This window comes from Protopterus annectens, chromosome 1.part1 (assembly GCF_019279795.1).
Source record: "Protopterus annectens isolate FY-2018-M chromosome 1.part1, PAN1.0, whole genome shotgun sequence".
Taxonomy (NCBI): Eukaryota; Metazoa; Chordata; order Ceratodontiformes; family Protopteridae; genus Protopterus; species Protopterus annectens.
In genome coordinates, this window is record NC_056726.1 from 1,725,056,908 (window position 1) to 1,725,078,368 (window position 21,461).

Below are 21,461 nucleotides of genomic sequence, written 5' to 3' on the forward strand. Positions count from 1 at the left end.
CAGTCTGTGCCAGTTTTCTGCAAACAGAGATAATTTCCCGCCCAAGGGAGCTTCTAGTTGTTCCCTGGTAGGCGGTAGTAGAGGAAAGTCATTGAGTTTGTGGTTGTTGGGCAGGTGAAACCCCTGCGTCACTTCTTTGGTTTCCTGGCTGCCATTGTCGACCCCTGTAAGGGCCTCTGTATTGGCCTCTTCCTCGGCCACGTCTGTTCTTACCCCTTTGAAACTTTTCTGGATTAGGAAAGGACCAGTTTTTCGAAGGCCAATTCCTACTGAATCTGGGGGGTTGAACCTGGAGGAAATCTTTCACAGTCTGAACAGATTTTGCTTTTTCTTCGATGGTCTTTAACACATCCTTAGCATTTGCACCAAAAGCTTGTTCTTTTCCAAAGGTGCATCCAGAAGTTTTGCTTTTACATGATCTGGTAGAGGTTGATCTTTTAACCAAGCATGTCTACGCATCACTGCCCCTGTCATAGCTGCCCTACATGAAGCTTCCAGTGCATCATATCCACACTGCAGGAAGTGATTGCTTACTTGCTGAGTGTTATGTACAGCTTCCTGCAAAGACTTCCTGTCTAAAGGATCAGGAGAAGCTAATGTTTTTTGTAAATCTTCTAAGAGATAATCCTGATATTGGAACATATGAAAAAGGCAATTTAAAGCTCTCATAGATAAAGTAGTGGATGTGTAAACCTTTTTACCCCATCTCCCTAATGACCTAGCTTCCCTGTTGGAGGGCAAAGGATTTTTTGAGGTGGAGGCTGAAACTCCTTTAGGCCCCTGTGAAATAGTTTCCAAGTCAGCAGTATGGGCCCTGAATAAATGGGAATGAGTTCTGGGACCCTGTAATACCTGTCTGGCTTGGCTGGAGCAGGAGGAAGAGAATCAGGGGTAGCACTAGAATCAGAATACAAATCATCCAGAACATCAAGTACAGGAGGAATAGCTAAGGGCCTGTGCTGAGGCTTCTTAAGGAAAGTCCTAAGGCGTTTCCTAGAATCAGAATATTCCTGACCCTGCCACTTGAAATGTTCCCTCATGGTGTGCAGAACTTCCCCAAAAGAAATATCCTCAGGAGGGGAGGCCGAAGGTATGGAATCTTCTGCATCCGAGTCCTCATAGGTCTGGAAGAGCTCTTCCTGGCTATAAGAGTGGACAGAGCCCTCCGAGTCTTCATCTGAAGGAGAAGGGTCAGAGGGTTCAACCCGGGGCCTTTTATCAGGAGGAGGCTGGGATGCTCTCTCAGGATGGGCCTGTGAACCTCTGATCATGGAAATTAAATCAGCAGCCATGGACATAATTTGTGTCTCCGGAGTCGGCTGAGGTAAGGATTTGGAAGCAATATGCTTTGTTTTGCTGGCTGGCTGCCTTAGCCCTAGTGTAGGCCTTAATAGACATGGCCATAGGAGGCCTGGCAGCTCCATGTGCAGGAGTGACCTTGTCTACAGCAATGGTCTCGGGCATTTCCTCTGTTTCGGTATCCGGAGGAAAGTCTATAACTGGCGGAGTAATGTCTGGAATCGGAGTCGTCGGTAATGCGATGTCTTCGGTTCGGAGCGGTGGAGAAACCGTCTCAGAGGGAACCGGAGCACTCGCGCTAGGTTTTGGCGTGGAGGCGGTGGTAGACGCGGGCCGATGATGTCGGTCCCGGTCTTTTCGCTTTTTGGGAGTTTGCGATGTCGGAAGATCCGACGGCATGGTGTAAGCAAATTTATCGCCGAAAAAATCTTCAGCGAACTCCGCCCGGCGCCTGAGAGTGCGCTTGTTGAAGCGAGCACAGGCTACACAGGCCCAGACGTCGTGGTCTGGGCGCAGGCAAGGGAGGCAGTAAGAGTGGAAATCCTTATGAGGTATTTGTTTACCACAAAAAATACAATTGTTAACTTTTTCAGTAATTTCTGACATCGGCTGAGGCAAGAAAAGGTCCCCAATGGGGTACTTAGCTTTTTGATGACTTCAGTATCGTAGAATACAGGAGCTGACCGACCGGCACTTGCGAACTGCTTCTGCTTCGGGCACCGCGCGGCAAGAAAGACTGAAGAAAATGGCGTTGGCTGATGCTTATGTACTCCAGCCGCTCTGACGTCGGAGAGAAATGCGACATCAGCCGAAGTCGGACCCAGACTTTGGAATCCGGCCGACCGAGGGCTGCCTGAGGCAGGACAACCCACATGTTATGACTGCAGTTGCATTCTTGAAGGTCATCTCCTTGATCAGATCCCTCTCGAGCCTAGTGAAGTGTGCCATAAAATTCAAAGAGCTTAGGGCGAAGGTCGATGAAGCATACACCCGCTTTCCAAATCTGTCCATCGTCCTAGACTCTAGATTAGGGGGATGAACAGTGGGACTAATCAGAGGCTTAGCAGTAGATGCTGAAAAAATTCTGTCTGGCCTCTGGGGAATCGGCTCTGGAATCAGGAGCCTTCCATGCCTGCTGCGCGATCAATTTAATAACATAGTCAGTGGGAGGGGACACCCAAAAAGTAGATTGGTGAGCACCAAAAGCTTGCAAGTACATTGATTCCTCAGAGGTTGGATCTTTGGGCTGCCAGTTACCTCTCTGTTTAAGGATCTCTAGGACGTCTACCAAGGAGAAGTCTTCCGGGGGTGAAGGGGGGGGCCTCCACATCAAAGTTTGTGTCCTCGGTGACAGATTCTTCTGGGAAAAAAGTGCTTCCTCTTGCACATCTTTTGGGGGTAGTTCCTCAGTGGAGATCTCTGAGGAGCAATCTGAAAAAAGAGGGGCCTTGTACAGGGGTAGCTTACAGCTTTAGTGCTCGCTGCCTGGCCATGGAGGATGGTGGCAGCTCTGAGCAAGGAAGAGTCTGGGAACACAACTCTGACAGAAGGAGCCAGCTGAGAGCCTGCAGAGGCCAAGGCCCTCTCCATAACCTGGAAGGCAAGCCCCCCCCCCCCCCGAAGAGGGATGGGAGCCTGGAAAAGAAGTCACACCCCACACCAAAAGACCCACCTCCGAAGCAGGAGCCCAGGAAGAGCCCACAGCGGCCAAAGTTCCCAGAGTTAAGGACGACCCCTAATAAAAAAGCTGGGGCCGGTCTGAAACTCTCAGACCTGACAGCAGAGCTACTGCCCTGGGAGTCTACCAAAGAAGTCAGGGCAGATTTTGGCACTGAAGGAGGATGGGCTGTCAGTACCAGAGCATCTGTAACCGGAGGGATCAGAGTAGAAAGCTCTAAACCCTCAGAGGAGGAAGACTTGTTGAGTCCTGGGAGAAAATGCTCCAACTTCAGAACGGGGAGGAGAGTGGGAGGAAACAGAAAGACCCTTGGCCACTACAAGCTGATTAACCAACCTCACGACATCTACTTCAGTGAGACTCCTTGAGAAATGGACAGATAATCCAGAGGGGGATTCCGGCCTTTCCAAAAAAGGACTAGGAAGTTGTCCCACAAAGGGATCGATGGAACTGGAATATCTTGTCCTGAGTAAGTACATCATTTCTGATTTTGGCACTGGGGGGGGATGGGTAAAGTCTGCTGTGGTGCAGTAGGCGAGGTCGGCACCGACTGGGAAACTAAAGAAGTCTGTGCTGATGAGATGGGTGCCAAGACTTGTGGTGCTGTAGTAGCAGCCGGTGCCAAGGAGGTTGTCTGTTCCGACAGTCTCAGAACCTTAGCCTTCGGTTCTGCAGATGTGGAGGTGACAGAAGGCTTATGTTTTTTTGCCACCGGTGTCAAAGTAGTCGGCACCAAGTAACTTTTCTTCATACCATGGTCAGATTTTAATGGAGATGGAGCAGTCTTGCACAAGGCTTCTTGGAAAGAAGAGTTAAGTAAACCTTTCAATATTAAATTTATTTTTATGCACAACCAAGGCCCTGTTACTAAAGACTTGGCAGACAAAACATTCTTGGTCCAAATGAGTTGCGCCTAACACAATAAACACAAAAAGAGTGCCCATCTTAATTGGGTATCCTTCGTCTGCAATCCTGGCACTGTTTAAACTCTGCAGGGCCTTTTGGTTTAATCAGCCATGTTGACAAAAGAAAGGACAGGAATCAATTGGTGGGAACACTATCACACAAACACTCATGCAGAAAAGGACAGCAGGAAAAAACTATCAACTATGGTAGAAAGAAATACCAAGGATTGGTAAAGAGAAGAAAATACCAACTATGGTAAGAGAGACAGACAGCTATTTGATGACGTAGAAAAGGAAAAGGAGGGGGCTACCAATGATGATAGAGAGAATACCAGGTATGGGGATAAAAAAGGCAGGTAGAGACTAAATATAACAGAAATTAAATATAAAATATTTCATGTATACATGTGTGTGTATGTGTATATGTGTGTGTGTGTGTGTGTGTGTGTGTGTGTGTGTGTGTGTGTGTGTGTGTGTGTGTGTATATATATATATATATATATATATATATATATATATATATATATATATATATATATATATATATATATATATACACACACACACACACACAGACACATACATATAATACATATATATAACACGTATAAAGGATGAGAAACATTTGCAAAAATAAAGAAATTTTTACTTGGCTGCGAGAGGAACGGCTGACTATCTTGAGACAATAGCAGCAAACAAGATTTGAGGGAATGTGGAGAGGGGTATTGTGGGTAGATCTTGGCTCTAGAGTTTTTGGCTGGTGCAAGCTATATAGCAGCCGAGCCGGTTCAGAGGACTGGAACAGAGTGCCCAAAGGTCAATGATGAATGAAGACCGATAACATCAGATCATTCATTATGTATATATAATGAGGTTATTTGGAGCAAGGGAGCAGTTACAGAAGGTGATTCTGTTAAGACAATAAAAGCATTACACTCATTCCTTTAACCAAGTCCCCCTTCCCCTTTAACACCACAGTGCAAGTGGACTGAAACTAAAAGGCTACAGACAAGTTAAAATATATAATATAAGAACAGCTTATTAACACTTTATATAGGCTAAACTACTAATCCAAACTTTATTAAGAAACTGACAAAATGACTACCAAAATATCACTAGACATCAGAATAAATATGAATATATAAAGCGTTTTAGTTCAGATGTATTAATATTTATTCTGACAGATGTCTAGTGATAGATCTTTTTGTTAGTCATTTTGTTAGTGAGTTAGTTTCTTAATTAATAAAGTCTGGATTAGTATGCTAGCCTATATAAAGTGTTAATAAGTTGTTCTTGCATATTTTAATTTGTCTACACCTTTTTAGTTTCAGTTCAAAGGTAGCACAGTCTCAAGTCTACACTATGGTGTTAAGGGGGCAAAGGGGACTTAGTTAAAGAAATGAGCTTAATGCTTTTATTACTCTTAAAAGAACCACCCTCTGTAACTAACCACTCTCTCGCTCCAAACAAACTGATTGTATATAAATAACGAATGAGTTTGATGCTTTTCATTATACTCGGCTAGGATCGCTTGTTTGTGTGTTTCAATAAAGGAGATTCTGTTTTTAACTCAACTGTGAAAGAGAACTACAGATGTGATGTTTGCTCTGACAGTGTTGATGGAGAAGTACAGAGAAGGTCAGAAGGAGTTGCATTGTTTCTTTGTGGATTTAGAGAAAGCATATGACAGGGTGCCTAGAAAGGAGTTGTGGTATTGTATGAGGAAGTTGGGAGTGTCAGAGAACTATATAAGAGTGGTACAGGATATGTACAAGGGTAGTGTGACAGCGGTGAGGTCTCCGGTGGGAGTGATGGATGCGTTTAAGTTGGAGGTGGGATTACATCAAGGATCAGCTCTGAGCCCTTTCTTATTTGCAAAGGTGATGGACGGGTTGACAGATGAGATCAGACAGGAGTCCCCATGGACTATGATGTTTGCAGATGACATTGTGATCTGTAGTGAGAGTAGGGAACATGTGGAGGAGACCCTGGAGAGGTGGAGATATGCTCTAGAGAGAAGAGGAATGAAGGTCAGCAGGACTAAAACAGAATATACGTGTGTGAATGAGAGGGGGGATAGAAGAATGGTGAGGATGCAGGAAGCAGAGGTGGCGAAGGTGGATGAGTTTAAAGTACTTGGGATCAACAGTTCAGAGTAATGGTGAGTGTGGAAGAGAGGTGAAGAAGAGAGTACAGGCAGGATGGAGTGGGTGGAGAAGAGTGTCAGGAGTGATTTGTGACAGACTAGTACCAGTAAGAGTGAAAGGGAAGGTCTACAAGAGGGTAGTGAGACCAGCTATGTTATATGGGTTGGAGACAGTGGCACTGACAAAAAGGCAGGAGTCACAGCTTGACGTGGCAGAGTTGAAGATGTTAAGATTTGCACTGGGTGTGACGAGGATGGACAGGATTAGGAATAAGTATATTAGAGGGTCAGCCCAGGTTGGAAGGTTTGGAGACAAAGCCAGAGAGGCAAGATTACACTGGTTTGGACATGTGCTGAGGAGGGATGCAGAGTACATTGGGAAAAAGAGGCTAAGGATGAAGCTGCCAGGTAACAGGAAAAGAGATAGGCCTAAGATAAGGTTTATGGATGTGGTGAGAGAGGACATGCAGGTGGTTGGTGTGACAGAGCAAGATGCAGAGGACAGGAAGAAATGGAAACAGTTGATCTGCTGTGGCGACCCCTAACGGGAGCAGCCGAAAGAAGAAGTGTACTACCTACTATTTTCTACTCTATTATTTTGTAGTACATATTTTACAGCGATTTTTATTAGTTAACTAGGCGCATAACATAATTCAAGGAGTGAACTTCACATCCTTCACACTGCAAAGTTTCTTGTTGGTTTGTTTTTGCCCCCAGTATAGGCTGCATACTGGGTTTTCTGAGACTTCGAGGGATACAATAGATTTTTCTATTTATTATACTAAGTTACCTTTAATTTCTCTACAAACTGAAAAATTTCTCTAAAATTTAAAATCAGTCATATTAGTAGTATCTATTTTAGCCAATGTTTTCACATCATGTCTTATCTGGTATAATTATTTAAACTATAGATGTTTTTGTACTATTTTTGAACATTGTAAAATTCTTTTTTTGAAGGTCATATCAGAGACCATTCTAGACAATCTGACTTTTTTTCAAACACCTTTACAGGTTCATTGGTGTGTACTAGGCTAATGGCCCTGGAGCCTTTACAAGCCTAGCTCATAGGATTACCTGGCATCGTGCCACCCAACCTTAGTTCCTACTGGCTCTACTGAGTAGAGCCACTGGAGTGATCCCTGGGGTGAATTTTCTATTTCCCTTCCACTCTAAGATTTCTCTTGAAGAGGGCCAGTGACGTGCTCTGCTTAACATGCATGGGAAGTCTTTTTTATAGCATGGGCAGTCTCTGGGTTACGAACCTGTCCCTCCAGCATGTTCTGTTGATTGGGGTAATGAGGTTGAGGTCTCTGGAGCGTGTGGTGCGGAGGGATTGGGATTTCTTTAGATGTAGCATTTATAACTGGGCTGGGTCAGACATCCCTTTGTAAGTCAAGCAGAGATGGTCTCCAAGTAGGCGATATGAGACAGAGAATAGTTGGAGTTTTTTGAGTCTGTCCATATAGGACAAGTGTTTAAGACCTAGGATCCTCTCCAGTTGTTGCAGGTGTCTAGTGAGGTACATGCCAAATGGGGCATTGTACTCCATGACTGGCCTAATGAGGGAAGAGTAGAGGGAGACAATGACCTCTTTCTTCCTGGATGCAAAACCCTTAGTAATGAGATGTGCCACACAGAAGGACTTTCTGACCACAATGGCAACGTGGTGGTCAAAAGAGAAGTTGCTGTCAACCTGTGTTCCCAGATCTCTTATAACGCCTTCTGTGTTCAGTGAACTACAATCAACGTGGTAATTTAAGGGAACTGGGTTTTTCCCAAAGAGGAAGAAGACACATTTTTTGGCATTGAACTTGGTTCTGACAATCAGTCGTTGGTCTCATTGAGGTCTTTCTGTAGGATGTCAGCATCACTTGGGGAGTTAATAACATCTCCCAACTTGCAATCATCTGTGAACTTTGTCAGCCAGAGTCCCTTCGTGTTGGCCTGGACTTCAGAGAAGTAGATACCAAACAGGAGGGGACCCAGGACCGAACCCTGTGGGACTCCACTTGTGATTGGTTGGCAGTCTGACCTGGAGTCAGCTACTTTCACACTGTGGGTTCATTCTATGAGCCAGTTTGCAACCCACCTAGTGATACAGGGGTTGATGCCTAGCTTAGTAAGTTTTTCTATGACTATATTGTTATCACTTGTAACATAGGCACATTTACTTTCATACAAAAGTAATCAAACTATATTAACAAATATTACAGTTCACATATATTGCTATACATCATATAACCTAAGCAAGATTACATAAATTATTCAATTACTGCCTTTTTTGTTTTAAAACAAGAAACATCTTTATTAAACCATAGGCAATCATACATTTATATAGATGAAAGCAAACCACACAGACACATTCCTAATCGCAAGCATTTTACATCACAAACCATACTGACACTCCCAGCTGCAAATATTATGCATCACTTATAATCTACCCAATCTTTCTCACTCAAACATTATATAGTTCATTTCATTTCTGCCACCTTTTAGACCTCATTCCTCCCTTGTATGTACTGTTACCACAATTCTCATGTTTTTCCTATGTAGTTTGCACCTACCCTTTTCTAAAGATGTCAACTCCAGTTGTTTCATCTCTGTTACTATAATCATTACTTCCAGTATAGTTGGTTTAGATTTTGATTTCCATTTTTTAGTAATTGCTTTTTTGGCAGCCACCATTATTAGATACAGCAAGGGTTTACTATGTCTAGGCAATTCCGATTCTGTATCATAGCTTAGAAAAATCATCTCCCTTGTGGGATCAATCTGCCCACCCAGCATCAATGACAGTGCATCCCGCAGGGAATCCTTAAAGTCCACCAACTCACGGCACTCCCAGAAATTATGTTCCTAATTACCTCTTTCTTCCCCTTCACACCTCCAACATTTATTGTCTACCTGAGGAAAATTCTCTGGAGACTACTAGGGGTATAAAAACATCTATGTAAACATTTCCAGGCAAAAATCCTTAGATTTTTGTTGCATATTTGGGAGACATACATATATACTCCCATTGTTTCTTTGTGAATTGCTTATGCAATCTCTCTTCCGAATCCTTTCTAACCTCCCCTGACTGACACTTATAGTCATCATGCAAGATTTTATATGTGCTACTAATTCTGCATGATTATGGTTATTCTCCTTAAAGGCCTGCATCTAAAATCCCAGTCTCAACTCATTTCTTGAGCTTCCCCTGTGTTTCATCATCCCTTTCCACTTTGCATTATAGTTTTCTGCTTGTGCTATGTATACAAGTCTTAACTGTGTAGCTCTGAAATTCTGCTTCAAATTGGATAATCCCAAGCCTCCCTGTTCTACTGTAAGAATCGTACCATCCCACTTGATTCTTGCTGCCTTCCCCTCCAGCTAAAGTCTTTCAGCTATTCCTATTGTCGCCCACAATTTCTCCTCTGGCTGATAAAAATATGCCTGACCTGTGTACAAGACTAAAGGGACTAAAAACAGGTTAACCACTTGTATCTTACTATCTATATCCATACAACAAAGCTTCCATTTTCTCAGTTTTTGTATTAGCATCTCTTTAGTCTCTTTCCACATATCCTTAGCTGCCACACCACAATTATGTTTAATCCATACTCCTAAATATTTCATTTTAATCATGTCCCCATAAATATGGGTATTCCTGAACCAGTTTATATATGGGTACATAACTTTCTGCTATTGCCTTTTTTTAAGCTTCATTAACTTTGTATCCCGAAAAGATCTGAAACTGTCTCAAAATATTCCCCAACACTGTAATGTCTTTTCTGGGTTTGTCAGGTATAAAAGAATATCTGCAAATAAAGCCAGCTTTTCTTCACTACCTAACCAATTATATCCTTGAATTTCAGCCCCTTATTTTCTTTGCCAATGGTTCTAAACATAATGCAAACAATAAAGGGGAAAAAAACACCCCTGCCTGGTTCCTCTGCTCAAGCAAAAATTATCAGAGAGGACCCCACCCACTTTAATGTTAGCCTCCAATCCCTCGTATATTCTGCTAATCAACCTTATATTTTTTTCAGGAAATGCAAATGCTTCCATTGCCCTACTCATAAAGGTCCAGCTTACTCTGTAAAATACTTTCTCTGCATCAAGACCCACCACCAACAATGATATTTTCTTACATTCCGCTTCTCTCTGGATCAATGTTGTTAATGTTGTCAAATGTTTGCCTCCTCTTTACAAAACCACAGTGACCCATATCTATCAGTTTTGGCATTATTTTTGCCATTATTTTATCCATTAAAAACATGAACATTATATACCCATGGTTTAGTATTGAAATGGGCCTGTATGAAGCTGGATCGGATGGATCCTTACCCCCCCTTTAGGTGTTACAGCTACCACTGCTTTTTTCCACGATGGTGGTACTTCTCCTCTTAAAATACTGTTAAACAAAACCTTCCAGATCTTTATCAGTTGTTTTCCTCCTAGCTTCCAAACTTCCACAGGAATACCATCTATTCCTGGGGACTTTCCTGTAGATTGTTTATACATTACAATGTTTATCTCATCTCCTCCTATCCTGTTAGTAACAGAGCCTCATCATATTTCTCTGTTTTATATAGAGACTCTCATAGAATTTCCAAAATATTTCTAATACCTCTACAGGATCTTGTTACCTTCTTTGTTATAGCCCCACTAAGTTTGGCAACCGCCCTTTCTACTTTCTGTAGCCTGAGTCATCATATTAAAGGTTTTGTTCTCTAGTGTTATCAAAAAAACAGCTGCTTAACAGCAATCTTTCTAAGCTTGTGCATATTATTGAGGTAATCCCTTATCTTCTGCCTAGCATTCTGCAGTTGATCCTCTTCTTGTTCTGTGAGATTCCCCCATTCTACAATACTTTTAACATTTGTCAGTCCCTCTAAATAATTATTACTTCTTAACTATAGCTCCCTTTCTTTTATTTCTACCCTATTTTTAAACTCCACCTTAAGTTTATCCCACTCTAAATTTCTATCCTCTCTAACAGCTCCTGAATAATCCAGTGCCCAATCCTTAAATTCCTCTTTTTTCAACAGATAGGTGGGAAAGCACCAATGTCTCATGTTTATATCATTACCCTGTGTTTTTATTTTAGTTATTATTGGCCCATGATCTAAAATAGTTATTGGGTGGGTATCAAGACCTTCAATTAAATGCACATGTTCCTGTGAAATGTAAATTCTGTCTAGCCTAGCCCAGTTTTAATATCTTGGGGAATAATATATAAATTCAATCCGAACACCTATTACTGAATTCATATCTTCCATGCCAAAGATTTTCATAAATTTCTTCAAATATCTACCCTCCTTTGTTATATTTTACCTTCTGGGCCCCCCCCACACACACACACATCTTCACTGCTGCAAATCAAATTCTAGTCCCCACTTACAAGTAATATCCCTTGCTGAAAACTGGATTATTTCTCCCAGAACTTTCTTGAGCTCCATTATAGCAGTTTTAGGTGGAATGTAAATACATGCCAGTGTAATCCTCCTCCACCCTTGCCAATAGCCTCCTAGTACTACAAATCTGCCACTGTTATCTTTACCTACTTCTATCACTATTGGAGCTCCTCTTGCAATTAATATAGGTACTTCACTTTTCCTATGTCCCAGGTACTCTACTGAATAACCATCCTGAAAACCTTTCTTTAATCAAATTAACACGCTCAGTTCTTTGTAAGTGCGTCTCCTGTAACACAGCTATTTGCACTCTCCTTTTTTTTAAATATAGTTCATTACTCTTTCTTGTTTGTATTTATCTGAGAGACCATTTAAAAAGACATTAAAGAAAGCATCATAATATTAAAAAGTTATTATTCCCACCTTTTATGTAGAATCTTTTTTGTAAAATGTCTAGGTCCAGCTTTTGTTACATGCATACACTGTTAGGCAGGCTGAACTTTGTATATAGTTATTTCTTGTCGTATACATTTGAGCCTATGTCACATCTTACAAAACTTTGTTTTGTTGAAAGACTTCAAACAAAAAACAAACACACCCTCAGTACTCCTCTAAAGTCTACTAACTTAATAATAATACATAAAACTATGTACACCTTCAAATATTGAAGTTTTACCCTCCTAATAGGAACAAAAGTCCCAAACTGACAGCCACACGCAGAGACATGAGTTAACCTAAAAGAAAGATCATCCTTGCTAAGAAGCATGGTGCAGCCGGCGCTTTTACTAAGTGCTGATTGGTTTTGTCTTATCTTTACAGTTCTCCCAGCTGGGAAAACCTCTGAATGTTTTCAGAGAACATTAACTACCTTGGGAAAGCCCCCAAATGCCTTCAGAGAACATCATCTCCTAGACAATTTCTCTTTTCTTTTATTCATCAGCCAATTACTCTTCACCAGACTGTAGCCAGTTTCTCTTTATCAGACTGCTTCCATGGAAACATGAAGATCAGCTGCAAAATTGTTACTGAGCATACATGTATTTGCTAGAAAAAAGCCTTAATTGCTCGTTTTATGTTACCAAATCAATCCAATCATTTCCCCACGCAGGAATGAGAAAAAGCACATCAATCTTTTTAATACATTACAGTGCCTACATGCAGGAATAGAGAGAGAGAAATAAAAGAAAAAAAATAACAGCATCACTTGTACATAATCCTCATTACACTTGAAAATAACTGAAAATTTTACTTTATAGCATGTAAAGAAAACCACTTGCCATAAAATTGGTACCATTTAAAAAAAAAAACGATCTTTACTTACAGTTAACTTTCTCCCTCCTCTTCCCCCGCCCAAAGCACTTTTCTGAACATTAATGACATGAAGTAAGGCATGTGCTTTACAGTCCCCACAAGTCCAACAAATTCTGAAAAAGTCCAGTATATCCAGATTTTCTTGTTTGGTCATATTTCACAAACAAAAATCTTGCACTATAATCCTATACTAAGTTACTAATTTTTTTACTGTTCATCTCAGAAATCCTGTCTCTGCTTCATTTCCAACATATTCTTGATTATTCTAGTCAACTCTCATGCTTTCTTCCTTCTCTCAAACACTTTCTGTTGAAAATTTTGAAAAGTTTTCATACAGTCCCTCTGTGGTCTTTACTACCAGAAGACCAAGAAGCAGAATCTTCTGTTTCACAGCTTAATTTTTGTTGGACAAACTTTTGCATTTACTCCTTAGCATGTACTTCATAAAAAATGATTTTTGTCCCGCCAGGGAAGAATACCTTAAAGACAGCTGGGTACAGCAGTCTGAATCTCACACCTGCATCTCGACATTCCCTGAATAGTGGAATAAATTTGCTCCTAGTCTGTCTGGTGTACAATAAGTAATCATTCTCCACAAACACTCTGCTGCCTCCCACTTTTAGTACTTTGTCCTTCTGCCACAATTTTATCAGAATAAACTCCTTCTGCTGGTAGGATTGCATCTTTACTATTAAAGGTCTAGGCTGATTTTTTATAGCCAGGTTTGGAGCACACACACAATGTGTCCTTTCAACTAACAACTGCTGTGGAATATCAGTCCAGTTGCTTAGTTGTGTTTTCATAAAATTAATGCAGTCCGTTTCTTCCAGCTTCACTGGTACAGCTGAAAATCTTAGGTTTTCCCTACATGCTCTGACCTCCAATTCTATTACTTTTTGAAACACGTCATCCTGAGCAGTCTCATATTCAGCCAGCCTTTTCTTCATTTCGACCTCTGATTTTTACAGCTTTCTCATCTCACCTGAATATCTGTTTAAAGTGTTTTCCATTTTTTCCAGCCTTTTTGTTGTTTGTGCTGATATATGCCATAAGTGTTTTTACTTATTTAAACCAGGTGTGTATGCAGTTGTCTTATATCTTCCTGTAGGCTACTGAAGTCATGTCTGAAGGTTGCATTGCCTTTTGCTGAAAAGCTGCAGAACTTTCCCCAGTCAGTGTTTCTTTCTCACTTTTTGTAGCAGAGTCTTTCCCGGGTCTTCTGTATTTCTTTATTCGTGGCATCCAGGCAGTGCACTTACTAGCTAGTTACTGAAATTTACCCATAAACAAAAGTCTACTGGCCTGCTCTACTAAGTTTCTGTTTTCACACTGGGAGAGCTAGAAATAAGCTGTTACTCAATGTGCAGCCATCTTGTAAGTCTTGTAAAATTATTGTTCTTAATGCTTTTGTAATACTTTGGAGTTCATAGGCAAGCTGCCCTTGTGGGTGGGTCATTTTAAGCCTAGCCAATGTCCCTTAGTGAGAATCAAACCTTGTATCTCTTTTCGGTGAGGTAAACACCTTAACCATTACACCAAGCCCCATCATATGTTTTTCTCCCTGGGCAACCACTGAAAATGGGGAGGGGACTGGCATAACAGTTAAAGTGTCTGCCTCATAGACACATGGAACAGGGTTTGATTCTCACTTTTGAGGGAAGCTGGCTAAGCTTAAGATGACCCATAAGGGCATTTAGCCTAGTACTTATCTATGAACCTACCCAGCTGGACTTTCTCAGTAAAGAAATGTCAAGTCAAATCAATCACTCAACAAACAAACTAGGCCAATTCAGCTACCTAACATATGCACACCATAAAACATGTCCACTTTCCTACAAAGATAACAAAAGTGGTGTGTCTTCACCATTTAATTTACCTGAATATTGAGTGGGATGAAGGAGACAAGACTGTAATCCTCTACAATCTCTACCAGTTTCTCATTGAGACGCTTGTAGTGCCTGAAGAATGGATCAGAGGCCAAATGATCCAGCAAGTAGGAAAGATCTAGTACTTCGGCATAATAGTCCAGATTAAATGCTGGAAAAAAAATAATAATAAAAAATGAAAAAAAAAATACTTGCTTGCTGTTAGGAGATTTCATGTACACAGACTAAATGGCAATGGTCTAATGGTTACATTACACCTTCTGTTAAGACTAAGAACGGATTTCTACCTTAAATCACATATTCACTTGTACTGAAAACATACCATCAGATTACAACAGGTTATTTCTCACCTCCATTAATGCAGTAATGTAGCTTATGGTAGGTGTGCCCTTTACTCATTATTAAGCCCAGGATTCTTAACCGTATCTTCACATTAATACTCTGTTTTTTTCCTTCTGCCTTGCAATCAACTCCAGGGCATCCAAATAAGTTGTCACAGCTCCATAGGACATCATTTTCTCCTTTAAACTGCTTTCAGTGCTCCAAAATGATCACTAAACACCCAACACCACTGCTGCAATGCTGCTTCTCTCAAATGGAAAGCTCATGTAATGGAAGGGATGACAGAAAATGAAGAGCTTAGCGAGACATGGGTCACTTCGGAGAAGCCAGTAAGCTGCTGAGTAAAAGGAGAGCTATGTTAATCTGTCAGGAAAGTCAAAGGATTTAAAGCCTTTATTTGGGAAGAATCACAGTGGTCTTTACAGTTGAGTGATGTGATTACATTTATACATACCAAACAGGGCACTGTATTCAATGATGGTTCTGAGAAGGGAAGGGTACAGTGGTCAAGATGACTTCTCTGGTTCTTGGAAATAAACTGGGACAGACAGGATTTCCACACTATGGCAGAAACATGATGATCGAATGAGAGTGCCATCCACTTACGTATCCAGGTCTCTTAAGACTGTATTTGTTTGAACACAAACTACATAAACATGAGATGGGAACAGCTTTTTTTTGTCAAATGCTGCACTTTTTTGCATTCATCATGAAATCATTTTCACTACACTAAACATGTGGCAAGTTCCAGCCCTTTTTGGCACAGTAAGTATCAGTGGATGAGCCCTAGTAGCTTGGTATGACTAGCTTGTTCAATAACATTTTTGTTCACTGAAGTTATTGTAATTTCTGAGATGGATTTTGTGCTTGTATTGTATAGAATCATAGGACATTACTAGGCTATTAGCCCCAAGGCCCTTACAAGCCTAGCCAAGAATTTAGCTCATGTTCCAACAAGTCAGCACCCTATGCCACTGTCTGGCAGGGACAGAGGTGGAATTCCCAGGGGTGTATTTTCTGTTCCCCATTCAGTTATCCAGGTTGCATTTAAAAGGGTTAATGAGGTACCTGCTTGACATGGAGAGGGAATCTGTTCCACAAAAGGGGAGTCTCTGGGACAAATCTGTCCCGCCATCAAGTCCTACTGATGTCACAGATCAGGTTGAGGTCACGCATGTGGGTTACTCGAGTGGAGCTTGACTTGTGGATATGCAGCAGTCCTACCAAGGTGGGTTCTAAAGTTGTTTTGTATACCGGACAGAGGTCACCTCTGAGGAGTCTGTGGGAACAATGAGTCGAAGGACAGGGCCTTTAGCTTATCTGTGTAGGGTAGATGTTTGAGGCCTTGGATTCTGCTAGTGAGGAACCTCTGTGGTTTCTCCAGCTGCTGCATGTGCTTTGTGAGGTACATGCTGAAAGGGGCACTGTACTCAATAATGGGTTTTAAGGGAAGAATACAGGGATGTTATGACCACCTTGTCCCTGGATGAGATACCCTTACTAATGAGGTGGGCCATGTAAAAAAGCTTTCCGTACAGTGAAATCATTATGGTGGACAAAAAGTCAGTTTGCTATCAACCTGGATGCCCAAGTCCCTCTCGACTGACTGCGTGCTTAGGACCTTATTAATGTGATAACTTGTGGGGACATCACGCTTCCCAAAGGGAATGATGATGCATTTTTTGCCATTCAGTTTGAGGCCATGTTTTTGGCACCAGTCATTTGTTTGGGCGAGACCCTCTTGGAGGATGTCCACATCACTAGGGGAATTGATGACAGCATCCAGCTTGCAGTCATCTGCAAACGTGGTCAGCCATAGCCCGCTGGTTTTAGCCTGCACCTCAGAAAAGTATATCCCAAACAGGTTCATAGGTGGGTACTAGGCAGGCATTTATAAGCCTAGCCAGAATGTGTTGGCTTTCGCCGTCCCCTTAGATTAGTTCCCTGTGCCTCTGTCCAGCAGAGCCACTGAAGTGATCACCAAGGTAAATTTTGTTTCCCATCCACTAGTCAAGGTTTCTTTTGAAGAGAGTGTTAGTGAGGAGCTCTGCCTAATGTAGACTGGGATCTTGTTCCAAAGCATGGGAAGTCTCTGGGACAGGAATCTATCCCTCCAGCACGTCCTACTTATTGTTGTGCTGAGGTTTAGATCCTTAGAACGTGTGGCTCGAGGGGATAAGGTTTTCTTTAGATGGAGCATGTCCATCAATTCTGGGTTGGAAATTGCCTTGTAAGTCAGGCAGAGATCACCTCTGAGTAGGCGGTATGCAACCAAGTACAACTGGAGTTTCTTCAGTCGAGCTGCATAGGGCATCTGTTTGAGGCCATTGATCCTCTTGGTGAGGTACTTCTGTGGTCTTTCGAGCTGTTGCAGGTGTCTTGTAAGGTACATCCCAAATGGGGAGCTGTACTCTAAGATGGGTCTGATGAGTGATGAGCAGAGGGGCACAATGACCTCTTTTGATCTGGATGCGAACCCTTTTGTGATTAGGTGGTCCACGTACAAGGATTTTCTAACCACTTTGGCAATGTGATTATCAAAGGTGAGATTACTATCTACTTGGGTCCCCAGATCCCTTATTACATCTTCCGTATTTAGGGGGCCACCACCTATGTGGCAGTTTGTGGGTACTTTGTTTTTTCCAAAGGGGATGACTATGCACTTTTTGGCATTTAGCTCGAGGCCATGATTTTGACAGCAGGTATCCGTCTCAGTGATACCCTTTTGGAGGATGTCTGTGTCAGCCAGAGAGTCAATTATAGCCCCTAGTTTGCAGTCGTCTGCGAACTTGGTCAGCCATAGTCCTCCTGTGCTTGTCTGTACCTCTGAGAAGTATATGCCGAACAGGAGGGGTCCTAGGACTGAGCCCTGGGGAACACCACTTGTAACCGGTTTAGAGACGGACCTAGCTCCCACAACTCTCACCATGTGGGTTCTGTCCGTGAGCCAGTTAGCAGCCCATCTTGTGACGGAGGGGTTTATTGTTCAGGCTGGTGAGCTCGTCTATAATACCAGAATGGGGAATGGTGTTGAAGGCCTTACCACCTTTCCCTCGTCTATAGCCTTGGTAACTGTCTCAAAGAAGTCCACCAGGTTTAGGATGCATGATCTGCCCTTAAAGCCAAACTGGGGAGGGTCCAGTGTTTTGGAGGTTACCAATATCTGTTAATGAGTTCCATGATGATGCGCTCCATAGCCTTGCAGACCAAGCTAGTCAGACTTATAGGGCAATAGTTCCCGGGGTCTGTTGTGGCTCCACCTTTGTGCAGCAGAATAACCGTTGCTGTGAGCCACTCTATGGGTATGTAGTCTGTGGGGAGGCCGAGTTTGAACAGTGTGTTTAGGTGAGGGGTTAAGTTAGTCTTTGAGCTCGTGTAGGATGCAGCCTGGGACACCGTCCGGTCCCATTGATGCTGTGTTTTTGGCTTTGGAGGGCTGTTTTAACCAGTGTCTGTGATTTCAGTGACTCTACATTCTTCTGGTATGGTTATGGGCCCTTTTGTGGGTGAGAGGGGGGTGAAGTTTGCGCTGAACCTGTCTGCCAGGATGTTGGTGATATTGGTCGGTACAGTGTATTTTGTGCCATTCTGCACCAACTTCGAGCAGATCCGAGCATTGCTACTTAGATTCTTGACATAGCTAAAGAATGCCTTGTGGTTATCTTTGGAGTCCTTGGCAATTTTGCTCGCCTTGGATGATGTTATGAGGGATCGCAGTTTCTTGCTGATACTGATCAGGGATGTCTTCCCTTCTTGGGATTTTACTCTTCTGTACTAGTTTCCTCCTTCTGTTGTATAGCTTGTTTATGGCAGGAGTCCACCAGACTGGTTTCTTTTTCTTGGAGGTGTGAGTCCTGGTTTTGCTTGAGATAGCATGATCCATGCATGCTTGTAGCTGCCTGTAGAATGCATTAGTAAAGGATTTTGCAGCTTGGACTGTGTTATCCTTCAGCATGGGGGCTTTGAAACTTTCCACCTCAGTCTTAAGTAACGTGAAGTTTGCTTTTGAAAAGTTTTTCATGGTGGCTTTCCTGTCCGGGGGTGGGGGCAGAATATGGATATCCAAAGTGATTTGTTTATGGTCAGATCTAACCAGCGAGGGGCTGACCTCAGGTGTGGAACACCGTCGCCCATGTTGGTGATGACCAGGTCCAATATGTTATCACCTCTGGTGGGAGTGTTGACCAGTTGAACCATGGCGTTTTGAGTTTATAAATTCTAGGAAACGTTGGGCAAGGGAGTTAGTACTTGAGTAGTTTTCCAAGTTAAAGTTTGGGTAATTGAAATCACCCAATATCAGGGTGTTTGGTAGGACCTTTTTGTTTCCCAGTGTTTCCAGGAACGCAGAATGGGGGTCCTGGGACATGGTGGGTGATCTGTAGCAAGCTACAGTTTTGCCCATTGTTAGTTGTAAGTGGATGATCTCTGAAGCATCGTGCTGTGCCACTAACCTGGAGGTGTGGGTATCCTTGATGAATACGGATACACCCCCACCTTTTGTATTTCGGTTTGGGTTCTGAGGCCTCAAGACCAATCCCTGGGGTACACCACTCGTTACAGGTCTACTGCTTGAGGTGGCTTACCTTATTTTGACTAGGTGGGTTCTATCAGTGAGCCAGTTTGCTACCCATCTGGTAATATATCGATTGATGCCTATTTCCGACAGTTTATCTATTATACCTGAGTGGGGATTAGTATCAAAGGCTCTGGCCAGGTCAAGGTAGGAGGTGTGCACTGTCTTCCCCTTGTCCATGGCTTTGGTGACGGTCTCAAAAGAAGTCAACCAAATTTAACAGGCATAACCTCCCCTTGACGAAACCAAACTGTGTGGGATACAGTGTTTGGAAGTTGCCAGTGTCCTTGTTAATGAGGTCCATGATAATCTGCTCCATGGCCTAGCAGATCTGGCTGATGGGTCTATAATTTCCCGGATTGGTGGATGCTCCATCTTTGTGCAAAGGGATGACAGTGGCTGTCCTCCGTTCAACTGGGACGAAGCCGGCATGCAAGCTTTGGTTGAAAAGGGTGCCTAATGGTGCTGCAAGTTCTTGCCCGAGTTCATGTAGGATGTTGCCTGGGATTGGTGGACGGTCCATCTTTGTGCAAAGGGATGACAGTGGCTGTCCTCCATTCGACTGGGACGAAGCCGGCACTCAGGCTTTGGTTGAAAAGGGTGCCTACTGGTGCTGCAAGATCCTGCCTGAGTTCATGTAGGATGTAGCCTGGGGGATGTTATCGGGTCCCATGGAGGCTGTATTTTTTTGCCTTTGAGAGAGTAGAGATGACCTGATCCCTAGAGATGGGGGGGGGGGTGCAGGTGGTGGGGATGTCCTGATTTACTGATGGGGGGGCAGAGGGGTGAAGTTTTCACTGAACCTGTTTTCCAGCAGCTTGGCTATATCTACAGCATTTATGTGGTGCCCTTGACCACCAGTTCTGAGCAGACCTGGGTACTTCCTTTGAGATTATGGACATATGTGAAGAAGGCCTTATGACTGTCTTTAGTAGATGTGGCTAGTTTCGACTCTATGTTTGCTTTGGAGGATTTCACCAGTGCTCTTATTTGCTTGTTCAGGCTAAGGAGAGGTTGCTTCCAATTAGGCACCTGATCCTTCTTGGTCCTGGACAGCAATTTTTTCCCTTTTATTATAGAGTTTATTTATTGCAGATGTCCACCAGACAGGTTTACTCCTCCTTGAGGAGGATGATTTCATCCTGTCAGGTATTCCTGATTGCACACAGCTACATAAATACTCATATAGTTCTTTGGCATAGGCTTGGACATATGTGCCAGTTCCTATGGAGGGGGAGGGGACTGTGAAGCTGTTATACCTCCCCTCAGGAGGTTGTAATCAGCTTTGGATAAGTTTAAGCCTAGCTGGGGGGGGGTCGGGGGAGATGGTGACTTCAAAAATGACTGCTCTGTGGTCGGGTCTTACTGGGGATGATGACACTGTAGGGATGCTGCAGTGGTTACTCATGTTGGTTAAGACCAAGTCCAAGATATTTTCACCTCTTGTGGAGGGTGTCAACCAACTGGTCCAAGGCATCTGCATTGACGAAATCAAGGAATCTCTGGGCATTTGTGTTTTGGCATGAGTATTTCTTCCAATCTATGGTTGGATGGTTAAAGTCGCCCTGGATCAGGGTAAAGGGTTGAATCTTGACAGATTCGAAGAGGTCCAGATAGGTGGAGTGGGCAAAGTCAAAGTTGGGGGCCTATAGCTAGCTATGCTTTGAACAGGGGTCTTGTCAACTGTTAACTCCACCTGGAATGTCTCCTGTGTGTCATACTGTGTGACCAGCCTGGAGTTGTGTATGTCTTGTATATACTGCAACTCCACCTCCTTTTGCTTTGCTGCCCGCGGTTTGGAGTCTGAATGTATGATTGGATGAGTAACCTGGTATGACTGGGGTGCTCTCCGCAGCTTTGAACCAGGTTTCTGTGACTGCACAAATGTCAGCATCTTCCAGGGTTCAGAATGCTTGCAGTGA

The 21,461-nt window shown here is 42.8% G+C and overlaps 1 protein-coding gene across 1 annotated transcript in view; it reads right to left on the reverse strand.

Annotated features, from left to right (window-relative positions):
- The window catches only part of GPN2 (GPN-loop GTPase 2), a 248,605-nt gene that overhangs the window by 157,098 nt on the left and 70,046 nt on the right, over positions 1 to 21,461 (reverse strand). The window contains exon 3 of the mRNA XM_044084153.1: positions 14,615 to 14,775. Coding sequence (XP_043940088.1) covers positions 14,615 to 14,775 — 161 coding nt within the window. The remainder of the gene's footprint in view (positions 1 to 14,614; positions 14,776 to 21,461) is intronic.